The sequence below is a fragment of the Scyliorhinus torazame genome, chromosome 17, assembly GCF_047496885.1.
Source record: "Scyliorhinus torazame isolate Kashiwa2021f chromosome 17, sScyTor2.1, whole genome shotgun sequence".
NCBI lineage: Eukaryota > Metazoa > Chordata > Chondrichthyes > Carcharhiniformes > Scyliorhinidae > Scyliorhinus > Scyliorhinus torazame.
The window spans coordinates 28967598-28988764 of NC_092723.1; the positions used below are offsets into that span (position 1 = coordinate 28967598).

Below are 21167 nucleotides of genomic sequence, written 5' to 3' on the forward strand. Positions count from 1 at the left end.
CGGGAGCACGGTGGTCGGAGCGTTGGTCCGGATCGGGGTAGAGGGTCGGGGGGCAGGGGGAATTGCTGGGGCTGGGGGTAGCGGTGCCGGCGCCGGTGGGGAGTGTGGAGGGAGGGGGCGTGGTTGGTGTCTACCGACGGAGTGGGGGTCCCGGGGGGGCATCAGTGGGGGAACCAGCGGGTGCCAGGTCCAGCAGGGAAACCGTGAGGGGGGAGGCGTCAGTAGTGGGGGAACCAGCGGGTGCCAGATCCCAGAGGGATCTTGCCTGCCGTCGGGGTGCTCGACGTAGGTGAATCGGGAGTTTGCATGTAGTAGTCGGACCCTCTCGACCAGGGGTCCGTTTTATGGCTCCTCGAATGCCTCCGGAGAAGAACAGGTCCCAGGATCGTCAGCCAAGGTGGAAGCAAGAACCCTGATGTGGACTTCCCGGGGAAGACAAACAAGCGGTTGTGAGGGATCTCATTCGTGGCCGTGCAGAGGAGCGACCTAATGGCGTGGAGAGCATCGGGTAGGACCTCCTGCCAGCGGGTGGTTGAGAGACTTTTCGAACGTAGAGCCAGAAGGACAGCCTGACAAACTGTCGCGTTCTCCCTCCCCACCTGCCCAGTTCCTAACTGGTTATAACTGGTCTTTCCGCTCGAGGCGATGCCCTTGCTGAGCAGATACTGACGCAGCTCATCGCTCATGAACGATGTACCCCGGTCGCTGTGGATATAAGCGGGGAAACCAAACAGGGTGAAGATGCTGTGCAGTGTCTTTATCCCAAGGTGGCCGAGGCCATGTCGGGACAGGAAACGACGAATGGGAAGTGGGAGAACTCGTCGATGACGGTTAGGAAGTAGATATTGCGGTTGGTGGACGGGAGGGGACCTTTGAAGTCCACGCTTAGTCACTGAAAGGGCCCCGGGGCCTTTACAAGGCGAGCCTTGTCTGACCGGTAGAAGTGCGGTTTGCACTCCGCGCAGATCTGGCAGGCCCTGGTCATGGCCTTGACCTCCTTGGTGGAGTAAGGTAGGTTGCGGGACTTGATAAAGTGGGACGCCCCCTCCCTCCACACTCGTTGAGCTCCCCAGGGCGATATCGTACGTGTAGGTGGAGAGTTCGATCCTCCCCCTCAAGATTTTATCATTTTGAATTTTGCCCCGTTGTGCGTTATCAAACATGAAGGCTACCGACCGTTGGTCGGTAACGAGGGTGAACCTCCTATCGGCTAGGTAGTGTGTCCAGTGCCGCACAGCCTCCACAATGGCTTGTGCCTCCTTATCGACTGCAGAGTGCCGAATCTCGGAGGCGGTGAGGGTCCGGGAGAAGAATGCTACTGGCCTGCCTGCCTGGTTGAGGGTAGTAGCCAGGGCGATGTCTGACGCATTGCTCTCAACCTGGAAAGGGATGGTTTCGTCCACTGCGTGCATAGCGGCGTTGATGATGTCGGCCTTGATGCAACTGAAGGCCGACCGGGCCTCAGCCGTCAGGGGAAATGTCATGGTCTTTATGAGTGGGCAGACTTTGTCCGCATATCTGGGGACCCACTGGGCATAATAGGAGAAAAGCCCCAAGCACCGTTTGTGGGCCTTTAGGTTACGGGGGAGGGGAAGTTCCTTAAGGGGGCGCATGCAGTTGGGGTCGGGACCAAGGACCCCGTTTTCCACGACGTCACCGAGTATGGCTAGTCGGGTTATGTGGAAAACACATTTTTCCTTGTAGGTCAGGTTGAGAGCCCGGGCGGTCTGGAGGAATCTTTCAAGGTTCGCGTCATTGTCCTGCTGATCATAGCCGCAGATGGTGACATTGTCCAAGTGCGGGGAAGTAGCCCGCAGGCCGTACCCGTCCATCATTTGGTCCATCGCCCTCTGGAAGACTGAGACCCCATTTGTGTGCCAAAGAGGACCCTGAGGAAGTGGAAGAGCCGGCTGGCTGCTTCGAAAGCAGTATAGAGGTGGTCTTTCGGTCGGATAGGGAGCTGCTGGTAGGTGGTTTTGAGGTCCACAGTGAAGAATACACGGTATTGAGCGATCCGATTGACCATCTCTGCTATGCGGGGAAGGGGATACGCATCGCGCTGCGTGAAGCAGTTTATGGTCTGGCTATAACAAAGAAATGTACAGCACAGGAACAGGCCCTTCGGCCCTCCAAGCCCGTGCCGACCATGCTGCCCGACTAAACTACAATCTTCTACACTTCCTGGGTCCGTATCCTTTTATTCCCATCCTATTCATATATTTGTCAAGATGCCCCTTAAATGTCCCTATCGTCCCTGCTTCCACTACCTCCTCCGGTAGCGAGTTCCAGGCACCCACTACCCTCTGCGTAAAAAACTTGCCTCGTACATCTACTCTAAACCTTGCCCCTCTCACCTTAAACCTATGCCCCCTAGTAATTGACCCCTCTACCCTGGGGAAAAGCCTCTGACTATCCACTCTGTCTATGCCCCTCATAATTTTGTATACCTCTATCAGGTCTCCCCTCAACCTCCTTCGTTCCAGTGAGAACAAACCGAGTCTATTCAACTGCTCCTCATAGTTAATGCCCTCCATACCAGGCAACATTCTGGTAAATCTCTTCTGCACCCTCTCTAAAGCCTCCACATCCTTCTGGTAGTGTGGCGACCAGAATTGAACACTATACTCCAAGTGTGGCCTAACTAAGGATCTATACAGCTGCAACATGACTTGCCAATTCTTATACTCAATGCCCCGGCCAATGAAGGCAAGCATGCCATATGCCTTCTTGACTACCTTCTCCACCTGTGTCGCCCCTTTCAATGACCTGTGGACCTGTACTCCTAGATCTCTTTGACTTTCAATACTCTTGAGGGTTCTACCATTCACTGTATATTCCCTACCTGCATTAGAACTTCCAAAATGCATTACCTCACATTTGTCCGGATTAAACTCCATCTGCCATCTCTCCGCCCAAGTCTCCAGACAATCTAAATCCTGCTGTATCCTCCGACAGTCCTCATCGCTATCTGCAATTCCACCAACCTTTGTGTCGTCTGCAAACTTACTAATCAGACCAGTTACATTTTCCTCCAAATCATTTATATATACTACAAAGAGCAAAGGTCCCAGCACTGATCCCTGTGGAACACCACTGGTCACAGCCCTCCAATTAGAAAAGCATCCCTCCATTGCTACTCTCTGCCTTCTATGGCCTAGCCAGTTCTGTATCCACCTTGCCAGCTCACCCCTGATCCCGTGTGACTTCACCTTTTGTACTAGTCTACCATGAGGGACCTTGTCAAAGGCCTTACTGAAGTCCATATAGACAACATCTACTGCCCTACCTGCATCAATCATCTTAGTGACCTCCTCAAAAAACTCTATCAAGTTAGTGAGACACGACCTCCCTTTCACAAAACCGTGCCTCTCACTAATACGTCCATTTGCTTCCAAATGGGAGTAGATCCTGTCTCGAAGAATTCTCTCCAGTAATTTCCCTACCACTGAAGTAAGGCTCACCAGCCTGTAGTTCCCGGGATTATCCTTGCTACCCTTCTTAAACAGAGGAACAACATTGGCTATTCTCCAGTCCTCCGGGACATCCCCTGAAGACAGCGAGGATCCAAAGATTTCTGTCAAGGCCTCAGCAATTTCCTCTCCAGCCTCCTTCAGTATTCTGGGGTAGATCCCATCAGGCCCTGGGGACTTATCTACCTTAATATTTTTTAAGACACCCAACACCTCGTCTTTTTGGATCACAATGTGACCCAGGCTATCTACACCCCCTTCTCCAGACTCAACATCTACCAATTCCTTCTCTTTGGTGAATACTGATGCAAAGTATTCATTTAGTACCTCACCCATTTCCTCTGGCTCCACACATAGATCCCCTTGCCTATCCTTCAGTGGGCCAACCCTTGCCCTGGCTACCCTCTTGCTTTTTATGTACGTGTAAAAAACCTTGGGATTTTCCTTAACCCTATTTGCCAATGACTTTTCGTGACCCCTTCTAGCCCTCCTGACTCCTTGCTTAAGTTCCTTCCTACTTTCCTTATATTCCACGCAGGCTTCGTCTGTTCCCAGCCTTTTAGCCCTGACAAATGCCTCCTTTTTCTTTTTGACGAGGCCTACAATATCACTCGTCATCCAAGGTTCCCGAAAATTGCCGTATTTATCTTTCTTCCTCACAGGAACATGCCGGTCCTGTATTTCTTTCAACTGACACTTGAAAGCCTCCCACATGTCAGATGTTGATTTGCCCTCAAACATCCGCCCCCAATCTATGTTCTTCAGTTCCCGCCTAATATTGTTATAATTAGCCTTCCCCCAATTTAGCACATTCATCCTCGGATCACTCTTATCCTTGTCCACCAGTACTTTAAAACTTTATAGTCCACGACCATCCGTTTCTTTTCCCCGGACTGTACTACTACCACTTGTGCTCTCCGGGGGCTGTTGCTAGCCGCGATGACCCCCTCTTCCAGTAAACGTTGGACCTCTGACTTGATAAAAGTCATATGTTGGGCACTGTACCGCCAGCTCCTGGTGGTGACGGGCTTTCAGTCGGGGGTGAGGTTCGCGAATAGTGAGGGGGGTGCACCTTTCAGTGTCGCAAGGCTGCATACCGTGAGGAGGGGGCAAGGGTCCGCCGAACTTCAGGGTCAGGCTTCGGTGGCTGCACTGGAAATCCAGTCCGAGCAGCAGGGGGGCGCAGAGTTGAGGGAGGATATCGAGCTTGAAACAAGCGTATTTGGCGCCCTGGATCGTGAGATCCACAACACAATACCCCTTGATTTGGACCGAGAGGGACCTGGAGGCGAGAGCTATGGTTTGGGAAGCGGGATAGGTGCGCAAGGAGCAGCGCCTTACCGTTTCAGTGTGGATAAAGCTCTCCGTGCTCCCGGAGTCGAAGAGGCAGGGAGTGTCGCGCCCGTTGACCTGGACCTGCATCATGAAATTCTGCAGGTGCTTTGGCCGCGATTGATCGCGGGTGATCGCTCCCAGTGGCGGGACGTCCGAGTCCTCAGCCGAGTCGGATTCACAAAATGGCCGCCACCGACAGTCGCACGTGTTGGGTCTAGAAGATGGCTGCCGCCAAGCTGGCCTCCCCTATGACTCGCACAAGGCCAATGACGTGTCAGAAAGGGGCGTGTCCGGCCGGTGCGCAGCCGCGTTGTGGGCCTGTGAGCTCGATTTCCGGGTCTGATGAGCTTTTTGTTTCTGGACCTTGGGCCTGGCCAGGCAGACCCTCGCGAAATGCCCCTCCTTTCTGCAGTCGCTGCAGATGGCGGAACAGGCTGGGCAGCATTGACGTGGATGCTGGCCCTGCCCATAGAAATAGCACAGTGTGCCCCTAGTATGGGCGGGTCGCCGCGCGGCACAGGCCCATAGCATAGCCGAGTCTGGGGAAGTCCGAGGGGGCTCGCAGGGTCTGCGGGGTATGTGCCTAGGTTGTGGTGGGCCACGTCCGGTGAGGTGGCGAGCGTTACCATATCCTGAAGGTCTTTAGCTCCATTTTCGAGGAGTCGCTGCCTGATATAGGTGGAACGGATGCCGGACACGAATGCGTCTCGGATGTGCGGGTTCATGTGGACTTCCCCCGTCACATCCTGATGGTTGCAGTTCCTGGCGAGCGTGGTGAGCTTTTCCACGTACTTGTCCAGCATTTCCCCTGAGCGCTGCCGGTAGCGAGCAGGTGCCGTGCATATACCTCGTTTATGGGTAAGACGAAACGCTTTTGCAGGATCTCGATCACCTCATCGTACGTGGTCGCCTTCTCGATCATGGCGGAGGTTCTATGGTTCACCCGGGCGTGGAGTCGGTGCAGCTTGCGAGGCCCTAGGACGGGAGTTTCCAAGGATTCCAGGTAGGCCTCGAAGCAGCGGAACCAGTACTTAAACATTTCTTTGGCCTCCGGTATCCGTGCTTCTAGGTTGAGCTTTTCTGGCTTGAGACCGGCGTCCATCCTAACGTAGTCTGCTTATGAAATTGTAGTACCCTCAATAACGACACGAGAGTGTGGAATGGTAAATGAAGGCTTTAATAAGCAGAGAACTAGCCTGCTGCTGAGACGTGTGCTTACTGAGTGCCACCTACAGGGCGTCACCTTATATACGGCTCCCTGGTGGGAGGAGCCAGAGGTGGAATCCCCCACTGTTCCAAACCCGGTCTTAAAGGGGCATCAACTACATGGTGTTAAGGGTATAGTAACCATTCATCACATTTGGGAAGTTGGATTCTTTTCACCCTGCAGTGGAAGACTGGGCCCAACATGTAGAGCGGATGAAGTACTTTTTCAGATCGAATTATATAGTTACGGATGAAAAGCAACGGGTCACTCTGCTGACCGCGTGTGAGCCGTCAGCTTTTGTCATTATGCGCAGTCTCACTTTTCCGAGGCACCAGACACGAAAACCTTCCAGGAATTGACGGACTTAGTAAAAGAGTACAATGACCCAAAGCTGATCCTTTGGACAATTAGGACCAGGCAGCGGCAGCTTTCCGCTCAGAGAGATATTGTCGTTGCTGCCAGAAATTGGAGCGAGAGAGGGGAAATCAAAGTCCAAAACCAACATTTCGGAGAAGGACATGTAGGCCGGGGTACAGAAGAATGCACACTCTGCAGGCCCCACCTACCTCCAACGAGGAATAACTGAATTGTGTGGCAATGGTTAAATCAAAACCCATTACATTAACCATAAGACTGAACGGACATCCAGCATTAATAGAGATTGACACAGGAGCAGCCGCATCAGTGATAGGAAAAACAGTATTTAATAAAATTTGCACTAGACTCCAACCCTTATCCCTAACCAAGACCTCGGCAAAACTGAGAACATACACTGGGGAACCACTGAGAGTGTTGGGCACAACACATGTACCTGTGGCTAATGGAGAGCAACTAGTTAGGCTGCCTTTAATGGTAGTGGAAGGTTCGGGACCTAGCTTATTTGGAGGAAACTGGATAAAAGAGATCCAGCTGGATTGGGTAAACATTTTCCAGCTGGAAAATAGTCGCCTGAGCGAAGTCCTGTTCAGATACCCAGAGGTTTTCTGAGAAGGGCTCGGAACAAGAAAGGGAGCAAAGGCAACATGACACGTAGATCCAGAGGCAGTCCCAAAATTCGACAAGGCCTGACCGCTACCCTTCGCATTATGGGAGAAAATCAATACTGAAATCAAGAGATTCGAGCGTGAAGGAATAACAAAACCGGTCCAGTTTGCAGAATAGGCAACACCCGTGGTGACAATTCGGAAGCCGGTTGGCTCGATCCGCCTTTGTGGAGACTTGAAACAAACAATTAATTGCTATACACAATTGCGAGACAAATACCCAATTCCCCGTATTGAGGATTTATATGCAAAGCAGTCAAAAGGAGTCCTATTCTCAAAACTAGACATGAGCCACGCATGCCTGCAACTGAAGCTGGACGAAGAGTCACAAAAATTCTCAACAATCAACACACTGAAGGGCCTTTTTCAGTACGCAAGATCACCCTTCGGGGTATCGTCAGCCTGTACGATATTTCAGAGGACAGTGGAGAATATATTGCAAGGGTTACCACAGGTCGCGATTTACCTGGATGAGATCCTCATTACGGAAAAAACAAGGGCAGAACATCTGCAAAACCTGGAGGAAGTCCTTAGGAGGTTTTCAGCAGCAAGCTTGTGGCTAAAGAGGGATAAATGTGTTTTTCTAGCACCTCAAGTAACTTATCTGGGGTACCAAGTTGACAAATCAGGACTAAACCCTTTGGAGTTTCAGGTGAGGGTAATATAAGATGCCCTGGCCCCCACCACAATCCAAGAGTTAAAATATTTTTTTAGGACTGGTGATGCACTACGGGAAGCTCATACAGAACAGGGCTTCCATCCTGGACCCCCTGCACCAATTACTAAAAAAGGGGGAAGTCTGGGAATGGTCCACCCGCCAAGACACCCATGAAAATGGCCGAGTAGATCATGGTCGTGACTTCATGTTGATTTTGTAGGCCCGTTTATGGGTTCAATGTTTTTTATGAAAGTAGACGCCCATTCCGTCACAACTGTCTCCTATACCCTCCACCATCCAGAGACTATCACCTCGGTTGGGCACATTAGTGAAGAGGCTCCTGGGATACTATCTGGTATGCACCACACAACTCATCCAGTACAGCAGGTGGAGGTAAGGGCAGCCGAGAGGCCGGACAGTCAGAGGGCAGGCACGCCTCAGGAACTAGCTGCTTTCCAGGTGGGTCCCGGGCTTTTGGGACATCCAGTCCCAGCCACAGTGCAGATGCAGTCAGAGAGCCAGGGTCCACAAGGGGGGATGACAGCAAGCACCCAGCACCTTCAGGTGCAGGTGGAGGAGTCCATCCGCGTGCAGGATGGTCTAACCTGCACGTCTTTGGACTGTGGGAGGAAACCGGAGCACCCGGAGGAAACCCACACAGACATGGGGAGATCATGCAGACTCCGCACAGACAGTGACCCAGCAGGGAATCAAACCTGGGACCCTGGCGAGGTGAAGCCACAGTCTAACCATTATGCTACCATGCCAACTATGGCGAACATGGCCTGGGAGGAGCTGACAGAGGCAGTCAGTGTTGCCAGGCTCACTCAAAGGACCAAACCCCAGTGCCGCAAAAAGATGAATGACCTCTTCATGATAGTTCGGGTGAGTCACCACCTCGGTGCCCCTGGCATCACTCTTGTCCCTCATTCCTCACATCACCCCCCAATCCCCTAGAGGCCAAACACATCATACCTGCCTTCATCTCCCTTACATCCCACCCTCCACCAAATCCCAAAGCACGTATTGTCCTCTTTGGCCAGGAACCTTGCACACACATGCCACCACCCATCGTCACTTTGTAGAACGCGTCTTGCAGCTACTCACTATGTCCTTTCTGTGCCCCCAAGATAAGGTGACCCACGATAGGTGCAAGCACTAAATGATTGGAGGGGACATCACCAAATTGTGGGTTCATACTCCAGCTGAGGAGGGGGCAATGCAGCTAGCAGGCGAGGCTGAGGAGTGATGTGACTGACACGGAGTGCATCATGCAAGTCCTATAAAGTGAGAGCCCAAGGCAATGCTGATGTGCTCAGCAAGTGAGTCACCCCTCTCTCACAGACCACTCCACTCCAAGATCTCACCATTTATTTTGTCTTGCAGGAGCACCATATGAGGCCAGGCCATATGGGGTTGCTACCCCCCAGCCTGATCCCCAGCACACCCCCGGAGCACCAGTCCGGGGAAGACATCTATTTCTCATCACTGCTGTCACCTACACTCACCACCATCGCAGAGTCTATCACCTCGGTGGAGCATTTTAGTGAAGAGGCTCCTGGGTCACCTTCTGGTGCAAGCCTCACACATGCTGCAGCATATCAGGTAGAGGCAGGGTCTCCCGAGGGAGCAGACCATTGTAGAGCTGCCTTATCTTAGGGAACAGCTGTAGGTGGGTGGCACGGTGGCACAGTGGCTAGCACTGCTGCCTCACAGCTCTAGGGTCCCAGGTTCAATTCCAGTCTTGGGTCACTGTCTGTCTGTAGTTTGCAGTTTCCTCCCCCTCTCTGCGTGGGTTTCCTCCGGGTGCTCCGGTTTCCTCCCACAGTCCAAAGATTTGCAGGTTATGTGGATTGGCGACGCTAAATTGCCCCTTAGTGTCCAAAAAAAAGGTTAGGTCAGGTTATGGGGGCAGGGTGGAAGCGTGGGTTTAAGTCGGGTGCGCTTTCCAAGGGCAGGTGCAGACTCGATGGACAGAATGGCCTCCTTAGAACACAGAACATACAGTGCAGAAGGAGGCTAATTGGCCCATCGAGACTGCACCCACCCACTTAAGCCCTCACTTCCACTCTATCCCCGTAACCCAATAGCCCCTTCTGCACTGTAAATTCTAAAATTCTAGTCTGGACAGCTGCCGCGCTTCTATGATCCCTTCACTGGTGGAAATGCAGACACTGAATCAGGATTTACAATTGGAGGTGCCTCGCAGCGTGCAGCACTTGCAGGTACAGCTGGAGGAGTCCAGCCACCTTTCAGTACAGGAGATCATAGAATAATAGAATGTACAGTGCAGAAGGAGGCCACTCGGCCCATTGAGTCTGCACCGGCCCTTGGAAAGAGCACCCCCCCACCCACCCCCGCAACCCCACCCAACCCTTTTGGACACTAAGGGCAATTTAGCATGGCCAATCCACCTAACCTGCACACCTTTGGACTGGAAACCAGAGCACCCGGACAAAACCATGCAAACACAGGGAGGACATGTAGACTCCGCACAGACAGTGACTCAAGCTGGGAATCGAACCTGGGACGCTGGAGCTGTGAAGCAACTGTGTTAGCCACTATGCTACCATGCTGCCCACTGCATGGAGATGGTGCCGACAATGTACGGAACCCTGGCCGACATTGAACGGGTGCCGTTTGCAGTGTAAGGCATGGAGCAAGAAATCAGAACCATGGATCAAGACGTCCAAGACCACACTGTGCGGTCGATGGTTGAGGCGCATAACAAGGAAGTCCAGTCACAGGTAGACAGTGCTTGGCCCATCACAAAGGGCCATGTCTGAGAGCATCAAGAGCATTGGCTACGTGCTGACTCACCTTAGACAGTCATAGAGGGATATGTCACAGGCACAGAGGGACATTGCACAATCACAGAGGGACATGGCCAAGGCAGTGGGGGGACATGACCGAGTCAGTGAGGGAGAGATCCCAATCTCAGTGCTCCATGAGACAATAGTTCAGATGAGGGCAGGCCTCTAGGCCTCAGAGCCACCAGAGTTAATTCCGGCCTCACCTCTGACCCATGGTGTAGCCCGGGAGCCATTGAGCACCACGAGGGAGGAAGAAGTGTTGGGGCCCATGCTGACGTTTTCAGCAGGGGAGGTGCTGACCAATCCATCTGCTTCTGGGACAGAGGTTATGGTTAAGGGTTAGGGCATAACAATGTATATACTCACAATTAAACACTTTTGCACCAAAAGTCTGACCTGCTTCTAACCTCTGCCTAATGGGCTGGGCCTGGGTGCAGAGTATTTGCTGGGTGGGAAGGGCTAAAGGATGGGGTGGAGCAGGGCCACCATGCCACATGAATGTGCCACGTGGCGTCACCCTTAATGACAAGTGGCATGGCACAGGGACAAAAGTGTGAGACTCCGCTTGTATGAGGGTGAGTGAGCCGTAACCATTCACCATCTCCCGGAAACCCACCCTAGATATTATGGACCTGTGAGATGGATTAGCTAGCACACACGCAGGAGTCACTCAGTGGACAATGGAATGTGATCCTAAAGGCACATGTCAGACTTTGTCAAATGATGAGGGGCACCAGAGCTCATCTCACAGCGAGTCGTCACTGTCTCCCGTCCCGTGGACAAGACCTGCTGTTACTGCTAACCCAGGGCCAGCACTTCGTGGTAAGACCCTCGGAAGTGGGAGAGGGATCTCTGGTAGTGAGAAGGAGTGGAAGGCTAGGGTGAAGGTTGAGTGAAGTACTGAGGGAGAGGGAAGGCGGAGTGAGGACTGAGGGACAGGGAAGGTGAAGTGAAGGACTGAGGGAAAGAGTGAGTGCTTATGGGGAAGGAGGTTTCATTTTGAACTGGGGGGGGGGGGCTCATGAAGAGGTGGGTCAATGCTGCGGAGCTGCCAGTTGCCAGGCCCTTATTTGACAAATTTGGAGGTGATGTGGTTGTCCCATTTGCGCTGGCCCTGGAGCACACATTGGGTGGCCTGATCCTGCCAGCCCAGGTCCCACACCCAGATCATCCTGAACAGTCATCATCCTCATTCTTAGATGAGGTCTGCCATTCTTCCTTCTCTTCCAGCGTGTTGCTCATCTGCTGCATGATGTTGTGCAGAACGTAGCATGCCAGCACAATCTTCAAGACCCTCCTGGGGCTATATTGGAGAGCTCCACAAGGGCAGTTGAGAATGGAAGCACATCTTGAGGACACCAATGCACTGCTCAATGAGCTCCTGGTTGCTGCATGGATGTTGTTATAATGGGTCTCTGTATAGTTCTGGGGCCTCCGCATAGGTATCATCAGCCATGACCTCAGCGGGTAACCCAAAAGCCAATCCTTCACCCAAGGGAATGACTCAAAGGTGCCGAGAACTGACGAGTGTGTCAGGAAGTATCACCCACACTCCTGGGTATCAGGTGCAGACGTGCATGATGTGCAGCTGGTGGTCACACACCAGCAGCACATTCATAGAGTGGAACCCCTTCCTATTGATGAAGGGCACCCCCATGATGAAGTGCTCATAGGGTAGCCATCTGTTCCAAAAGGGGTACTTTTACCTTCATCTGACATGCTGGGAGAGACATCAAAGGGTTGTAACACATCAGATGGAAGACTTTTAGCTACAACATGACAACTTAACGATTTTCAGAGCTACTGAGGGAAGACCTTCCAGACGACCCCATCCCGGGAAAGATCCCTGACCTCAGCCCCTCCAGAAGAGCAGGGGCCAGCCAGAGATGCTCAAGTGCCGGCCATTCAACAGGCCAAAGAGGAGGGTTGAAGGAGATGCACTGCATTAGTGCACGTGAATACCGACAGTGCCTGTCATTCGAGGAGCTGACGGACCACCTGTGCCGTCAAAGACTTTGGCTAATCAGTGAAACCATGTGTCACCTGTGCCAAGCGAAGGCTGGCCTGGCACTGCGGGAATTTGGAGAAGGACACTCACTTCCCATGGCCGTCAAGGTGATAGTCGCCCTGAACGTTTATGTCTCTGGGTCTTTCTAGGAGCCGAGATGGGACCTATCTGGGATCTCCCAGACATCGGCACACAGGTGCATTCGCGCTCTGATGGATACCCTATGCACCTGGGCAATGGACCAAATAACCTTTGGTCTGGATGAGGCACACCAGGACGCTCGAGCAGCAGGATTTGCGGTCATCGCTGGATTGTCTCAGGTCAAGGGGCTGATCGATGGCACCCTCATCAGAGGGTGTCTTTCATCAATAGTAAGTGGATCCATTCCCTGAATTTGATGTTAAGCTGTGACCACCAGATGGCACATCATGCGCATCTGCGCCCAATACACAGGCAGCATGCACAACACATACATCCTGGAGCACTCTTGAGGTTCCTGGCACCTTCGGGAGTGGTTGGCTCTTGGCGACAAAGGTTATCCACTGAGGTCTTGACAAATGACGGCTGACCAGAGGCCCCAGACCGATGCAGAGATTTGTTATGTCGACCCCCCATTCAGCAATCAGGAGCATCATAGAGCGGTGCATCGGTTTCCGATGCCTGGACTACTCTGGTGGGACTCTCCAATATAGCCTCATGAAGGTTTTGAATATCATGCTGACCTGTTGCATCCTGCACAACATCACGCAGCAGAGGGGGATGAGTGCCTGGCCTCATCTAACGAGGAGGATATCGAGGAAGAACTGGGCGTGGAGCCCGGGCTGCCATGACAGGCCACCCAACATGTGCTCCAGGGCCGCCGCACATAGGACAACCTAATCAACTCCCAATTTGCCGACTACGAGACCTGGCCACTGGCAGCTTTGCTGCCTACCTCACGTCCATTTCCCCTTTCCCCATGCATCCCTTCCAAATAGTACCCCCTTCCCAAAGCTGCCTTCCCTGTCCTTACTCCCTTTTCATGCACCTTGCCTGTTCTTCCCCCCTCTCCATTGCAATTTCCCTGTCCCTCCTCCATTCACTGCACCTTCCCTGTCCTTTCTCCCTTTACTGCTCCCTCCTTGTCCCTTCTCCATTCCACTGTCCTTTTGATATCCCACAGTCCTTCATTCCATTCCACTATCCCAGCTCACCCTCTCCCCTTTGACGTTACTACTAGCATCACCACAGGGTGTTGGTCCTGGGTTGGCAGTATCAGCAGGTCTGGTTCACGCGATGAAGAATGCTGACAACTCATTGTGAGATGAGCTCTGGTGCTATTCATCGTTTGACAAAGTCTGATTCTTGCCATTAAGAATACATTCTACTGTACGCCCAGGTGATCCATGCATGTGTGCTGGCCAATCCATCTAATGGGCCCTTATATCCTTTCGGCGGATGAGGTGGAATCTGGAGTTGGTGAGGGCAACATCGACCTGAGAGTGCAGCTCCTTCCTCAGGTGAGGAAGGTGAGGTTTCACCTGAGGAAGGAGCAGTGCTCCGAAAGCTAGTGATTCGAAGCAAACCTGTTGGACTTTAACCTAGTGTTGTAACATTTCATACTGTGCCCACCCCAGTCCAACGCCGGCATCTCCATGAGTGCCATTTGCTGGCAGTGGGATTTCCTAGTCATGTCACTTACCAGTTGGATTTCTCATTGAAGCCACCCCATGCCGCTGAGAAATCCATGAGTAGGGATGTGCTTCCAGCGGCAACAAGAATTCCAACAGTCGTAAATTCTGGCCATGGTCTTATTAACATACATGCTATTTTGATGATTTGTATATTGTGCTTCCTAATCCTTTGGGAGTGATTCTTCCCCCATGTTGCGCCCGGTGCACCTCCCGCTATTTCCGGAGAACAGTGGGAGAGCTCCTGAACAGGGTTTCCGCTGGGTGCCAAACTGATTGTGATGCTCCTGACCAGCGTCACCAGACACACTCTGGATCACGCTGGGCATCAACGAGACTCACATATTTAAATAAGTCTTAAAACTCATTTAAATCTGCGCAGCCAGTCTCTTGGCTCCCGGAATTCACCGGCCATACCGCGCAGTGTGAGGCCGACACAAATCAGTACTGGTCTCCACAACAGAGACACGACATGATGACCTTGTCCCAAAGGCCATTGGAGCCCCACATGGCCCCAGTGCTAGCCACTCAACAGTAGCAGAATCGGTCCAGGTGCGGTGCCTGTTTTGCTGTCATGGAACTTCACGAATTCTACGTCGGCGTCATCAGCAAAACTGGTGCCACACTTGGACAATTCACCGACCATTGAGGGGCTAGCATCGGCGCCACGTGGAACACGATCGATTCCAATGGAAAAAGGTGTTGGATTCATCGGGGTCGGGTTTGACACTCGAGAGACTGATAAGCTGCAGCCGCATATTAGCACTCCACTTCACACACACTCCTCTCAGCCATCAAGATGTCTCTGGCTGCCCTGGAGTGTCCCCATCCCATTGATGGGTCGGGTGGGGCCAGAGGGTACCGAGGGGGGATGGCCTGGGGTGGTACCCATATGACCCATGGCACAAAGTTTACAGTCGGCAGTCAGCGAAGTGTGCAGTTTCCTGGCAGGCTGCGGCAATAGTGTTCCATGCTCATCTACCGCGATCCCACCTCCTGACCACGTCCTGCTAGTCTCCCCAGCCCTGGCAGTAGCCTCCCCCGGCCAGCGGCACAACTGGCAGCATACTATGGTGATGTTGGACACTTTCTGTAACCCCTCTCTCCCCATCATCAGCCACAAAGCCTGTTTCACGATTTGTGAAAGCATAAGTGAACCTCGCCAACAGGAATTCCCACCGATGGAGGCAGAGAATCGCGGAGGCCCCGGAGAATACCAAGTCAGGCCTGCTAGTGAAATGTCAACGGTGTTTACTGTATGTGCGGAGTGGAACACATTGACGCCATTGTCAAGGCACAGGAGAATTGCAATTTGTTGTGAACCTGTAGCCCCCACGATTTGGGCGCCCAATCACGTTCGGCGATTCCAGCATCGGTCGATGGAGAATCCCGCCCGCCCTCAGTGTCCAACCAACTAATGACATTCAAATTCCAGTGCAGGCCCTGCAAACATCACAAACGCCACCAGCTGGGGACCGAAGCATGGCATCAGAATTGATGCTGGGCACAAATAACCATTTTTGCATTGGCTAGTATTCTCTGTCCAATCACAATTCTAGCTGCTGGCATCGGGAGACTGAGAATCCAGCCCTGTTATTTTGTGGGAGAATCGCATCCTTAGTCATTTTTGGGGATAATTACACCCAGAAAGTGTAAAGGAGCAATGAACGAGCAAATATGGGGCACCATCTAACGGAAAAGTTTCTGGGCGCAATCTACTGGCCGCATTCCACTGGAAAGGCAGCACAGAGTGGTGCGATGCGGCTTGTAGATGCCGGGAGATCCCGCTTACCGGATCTGCATGGCTTGCCACACCTCACATGAGATGTTGCGATCTGAATCCTGCCCTGTGTGGGTACTTTTTAGCATATCGGCATATTGGACCGAGACTGCTGGTATAACACTTGGGAGCTAACCCCTTCGCCTTGGCGATTTCGAGTGTGCGCCTTTCAGTGCGGTCCCACAAACGGGGACCAGATGGAACAGCACTTATGGGGGTCTCCCAGGGGATCGGAGGCCCCAGGTGCTTACTCTCTGGGCAGCGTGGCACCGTAGCACTGCTGGTACGATCCAGGTACCTTGGCACTGCCAGCTTGGCACTGCCCAGGTGACACTGACGGCTCACAGGGGCACTGACAGGGGGACAGGCTGCCAATGCCAAGGTGCAAATCTGGAGTAGTTTCCGCGACGGGGAACGGGCCCGGGGTACCCTGTGTCGGTGCAAGGGGTGCGGGAGACCCGAGTACCCCCTTCTAGGTGACTTGGCGGGGTTCGGGGTTGCATCCAGGGTTTGAGAGATCGGGATGCCATTTAAGAATTGCGTTCCGATCTCCTTCTGCACTGAGGAGTTCCGACGAGTGGAGCTCCTCAGTGCCGAAAACAGGACTAAGTGAGGTCTTATAGAGGAGTTCCTCACTGAGGCCCCGTGTCTATCTGAATGGGAACCGAATCCTGTTCGATAGCGAGGGGTCACTCGGCACTCTGAGAGCCGGGAAATACCCGGCTAAACACGCTTGTTATGGGACTCTGTTACCAGAGTTTCACCTCGGCTGTCGGCGAGTTCCCCACTGCTATCTAACAACACAGTCACTTTTGGGGGCCCTGGGGAGTTTCTCACTGGGTTAGCCCATACTTAGAATTATTTTCATCACTGGGGAGCTGAACACTCTGGCCAGACCGGCTCCTCAGAGATCAGGTCACCCTTTGAAAGGGTGCCCCGAATTTTAAGTGGGCTTGAGGGTCCCCCATACCTCCCACCCACAGGCAATGTCACCCTCTACACATATGGGCACTACCCCACACAACCCCCAAGTGATAACACCCCACTATGGGGTCCCTGAGGTCCTCACCTTTTCAGGCTTTCCTGCTCCCCCTTTCGGGCCCCTCCTCTTCCAGCACTCCAACCCTTCAAACCCCCAATCTTCCAGAGGCCCGTTTATGCCAACCCTACACCTCCCACCCTTCATATCCCCCTCCACCCTCTTTTCATGGGCATGGCCCCTCTCAGGCCCAGACCCTTGACCGTGCCACCCAGGCGCCATGGCACTGGCACCCTGGCAGTACTCCTGCCTTATTTGTCAGAGTGGCAGTGTAAATGTGCCAGTTTGGCAGTGCTAAGGTGTCTGCGTTTAAGGGGGAGGACGGGGGGGCCACTCTGTCCTATCCCTGACCACCCAGGGGCCTCCATTGGCCCAGGAGACCCTCCGCTAACCATTCCACCTGGTCCACATTTGTGTGGACCAGTACTGAACGGCGCCCAGCTGGGGAGGTTGGTAGATGCAGGGAACCCGATAGATCCCAGGTCAGCATGTCTAAGCAGGTTTGGATCTGCCCAATGTGGGTGGTACCCTGATCGCGATGCCTCACAAGACGTGGGTAGATCTCGCGAGGCGCACTGGCTATCAGGATGCTGGCGGGAGGCCTCTCCCGGCATTTACTGGCTGCGTCGTGCTCTCGTTCGGGCGCAACGTGGCCAGTAAATTGTGCCCATGGTCATTCCTTGTACATAAGGGGCAGCACGGTAGCATTGTGGATAGCACAATTGCTTCACAGCTCCAGGGTCCCAGGTTCGATTCCGGCTTGGGTCACTGTCTGTGCGGAGTCTGCACATCCTCCCCGTGTGTGCGTGGGTTTCCTCCGGATGCTCCGGTTTCCTCCCACAGTCCAAAGATGTGCAGGTTAGGTGGATTGGTCATGCTAAATTGCCCTTAGTGTCCAAAATTGCCCTTAGTGTTGGGTGGGTTTACTGGATTATGGGGATAGGGTGGAGATGTTGATCTTGGGTAAGGTGCTCTTTCCAAGAGCCGGTGCAGACTCAATGGGCCGAATGGCCTCCTTCTGCACTGTAAATTCTATGATAATCTATGATAACGGGTGGGATTCTCTGGTCCCCAGCCTGGCATTTACTGGCCACGTTGTGCTCCCGTTCGGGCGCAATGTGGCCAGTAAATCGTGCAATGGTCATGCCTTGTACATAACTGGGGTGGGATTCTCTGGTCCCCATGTACCTCGGCAGTGTGCTGTTCACGGAGGTCGGGGTTCTATCCTGGATCCCCATTCAAAATAGATTTCCCATTGAAGCCACACCATGCTGCCCTGAAACCTGTTGGCGGAGTTGCGCTGTCAGCGGGAAAAGAATTCCGATGAGCAGAGAATTCCAGCCTACTTATCTTTCGTATCAATATATATATATATTTTGGGTTGCTGGTAAGAACTTTCCAGGTTTGTGTGCAAGCAGAGAAATTAACTGTGTGGTGTTCAATGAGATTGAATTTTACAATGTAAAGAAAAAACGCAGGCTATTAACACTCAGATATACCGATTTTCCTGCCAAAGTCTTTTTTCAGGGAGATTGAGGGAAGGATTACCTCATTCATTTGGGGAGGGAAGGTGGCCAGAGTGAGAAAGGTGCTGCTACAGAGGGGAAGGCAGGCAGGGGGTTTGGGTCTCCCGAACCTGTTGCACTACTACTGGGCGGCGAACGTGGAGAAAGTGCAGAGCTGGGTCAGAGGGGTTGATTCTCAGTGGGTCAGAGTGGAAGAGAGTTTGTGCAGGGGGTCGGGGCTGAAGGCACTTGCAACAGCGCCGCTCCCGATAGCTCCGGGGAAATATTCAGGGAGTCCGGTTATAATAGCTTCATTGAAAATCTGGAGGCAGTTTCGCCAACACTTCGGGTTGGGTTTCGGGTCAAGGGAAATGCCGATTCGGGGGAACCACAGATTTGAGCCAGGGAGGTGGGATGGAAGTTTTCGGAAATGGGAAGAGAAGGGGATTAAGACGCTAAAAGATTTGTTTCTTCGGGGTCGGTATGCAGGATTGATGGAGCTGGAAGCGAAGTATGGGCTAGAGCAGGGAGAAGTGTTTAGGTACATGCAGGTTCGGGATTTTGCCAGGAAGGAGATACAGAGCTTCCCAGAGGAACCGGCCTCCACATTGCTGCAGGAGGCGTTGACGACAAGGGGACTGGAGAAGGGGGCTCAGCGGTGTACGGAGCTATTCTGAAAGAGGATAAGGCACCACTGGAAGGGATCAAAGCAAAGTGGGAGGAAGAGCTGGGAGAGGTTATAGAGGAGGGGGTCTGGTGTGAGGTGCTCCGGAGAGTGAATGCCTCCACCTCATGTGCGAGGTTGGGGCTGATACAGCTGAAGGTGGTATATAGAGTGCACCTCACGAGGGCGAGGATGAGCCGATTTTTTGAAGGAGTAGAGGATGTGTGTGAGTGTTGCGGGGGGGGGAGAATCACGTTCATATGTTTTGGTCCTATCCAAAGCTAGGGGAGTACTGGAAGGAGGTGTTTAGGGTAATTTCCAAGGTGGTGCATGTGAAACTGGACCCAGGTACCCAGGAGGCCATATTCGGGGTGTCGGACCAGCCAGAGTTGGAAACGGGAACGGAGGCAGATATCATAGCCTTCGCCTTGTTGATCGCCCGAAGGCGGATCCTGCTGGGATGGAGAGCAGCCTCTCCACCCAGTGCCCTGGCGTGGCGGGGGGACCTGTTGGAATACTTGACCCTTGAGAAGGTTAAGTTTGAACTGAGGGGAAGCTCGGAGGGGTTCTACAAGTCATGGGCACTATTTATTATGCACTTTCAAGAACTGGATAACATCGAACATTAGTTGGGGGGGGGCTGTGTAGATTAAGGGTGACTACGGGTAATCCCTGATTCCTTTTTGTCATTTGTTTATGTAAACATGCGGGCTGATGTTTGGGGGTTGGTGGGTGGATGGGATCGTTGTTATTATGGGGATTGACATATCTTGCTGATTATTGTTTATTGTTGATGGGTGTAAATGCGGGAGAAAATATGAAAAAGGAGGAGAATAAAAATATTTATTAAAAAAAACCCACTCAGATATATTAATTGGTTTAAAGCCAGACTTTCATTCCAATCTTGGCAGGAACCACTGCCTATGAGAGCTGCCGACAATTCAAATAGCCAGCAGCTGACCTGTCCATGCAGTATCACAAGGAGCAGTGGCCACTGCTGGGACTGGCTAAGTCTCAACCACAGCAAGCCATAGAGCTGGTAAGTGGGGGTGTTTGTCAGGCTGTGTTTGCAGGAGCAACACGGGAGTGGGGGAGACCTGTGCGGGGGTCATCAAATGGGCCTAGGGATTTTGGAAGGAGACATACCGCCTTGCCCACTACCAGCTCACAAGTGAAAGCTGCTGGGCAAAGCGCTTGGCGCAGGTCTCTTCTCCCACTGGTTTGATCCCAGCGTCAGTGGGATGAGGCCCTTAAGTGGTCATTATTGGCCAATTAATGGCCTCAACTGGCCAGCCACATGTAGGATGTCAACATCTACCCACTGCTGGTAGAATTGCAGTGAGGCAGACAGGTAGGCAATGGGCAGAGTGCCCATGAAATTTTATGATTCCCACAACAAACTCACCACTCAGCCAGAGAACATTAAAAGCATGAACTCATCGATGAAGCAGAAGTATGGTAATTAGAAAGATTTAATGATTGCTCACTGGGGGGCTGCTTGAGAATGATTGTTTTTTTTATGGATTAGACATCTGCAAGAAATTTTCAGATGAGCTTAAAATATTTCCCTTTTTAATATTACAGAAACACCCAGACATGGTGGTGGAACAGTAAAAATAGGTAACACAAGCTTTTGTTTAAATGTTTATAATCTTCAACAATCAATGTTTTATAATATATAAAAACAATAGGGAGAGGTTGTTACGAGCATCAGAATTTGAAATGATTTTTGAGACATTCAAGCAAAGTATATAAATCTTCAGTGTGTGTCTGATGTTTTGAGTTAGGCATTGGCATATACTGGGCTGGATTCTCCGCCGCCGGAAGCAGAGTTCCCGTTGTAGGTGAGAAAATGGTATCAGCGCCCAGTGCCAACCCGTTACTGATGTTTTGATCCCCTGCTGGCGGCGACAACAAAGATGTGGGAAGAAGCCATTCTCCGCACAATCGCCAATCCAGATTTCGGCGTCGGGCT

General features: G+C 52.4%; 1 protein-coding gene across 1 annotated transcript in view; it reads left to right on the forward strand.

Annotated features, from left to right (window-relative positions):
- The window catches only part of LOC140393517 (membrane cofactor protein-like), a 307321-nt gene that overhangs the window by 245901 nt on the left and 40253 nt on the right, over positions 1-21167 (forward strand). The window contains exon 7 of the mRNA XM_072479828.1: positions 20777-20812. Within this exon, the coding sequence (XP_072335929.1) occupies positions 20777-20812 (36 nt within the window). The remainder of the gene's footprint in view (positions 1-20776; positions 20813-21167) is intronic.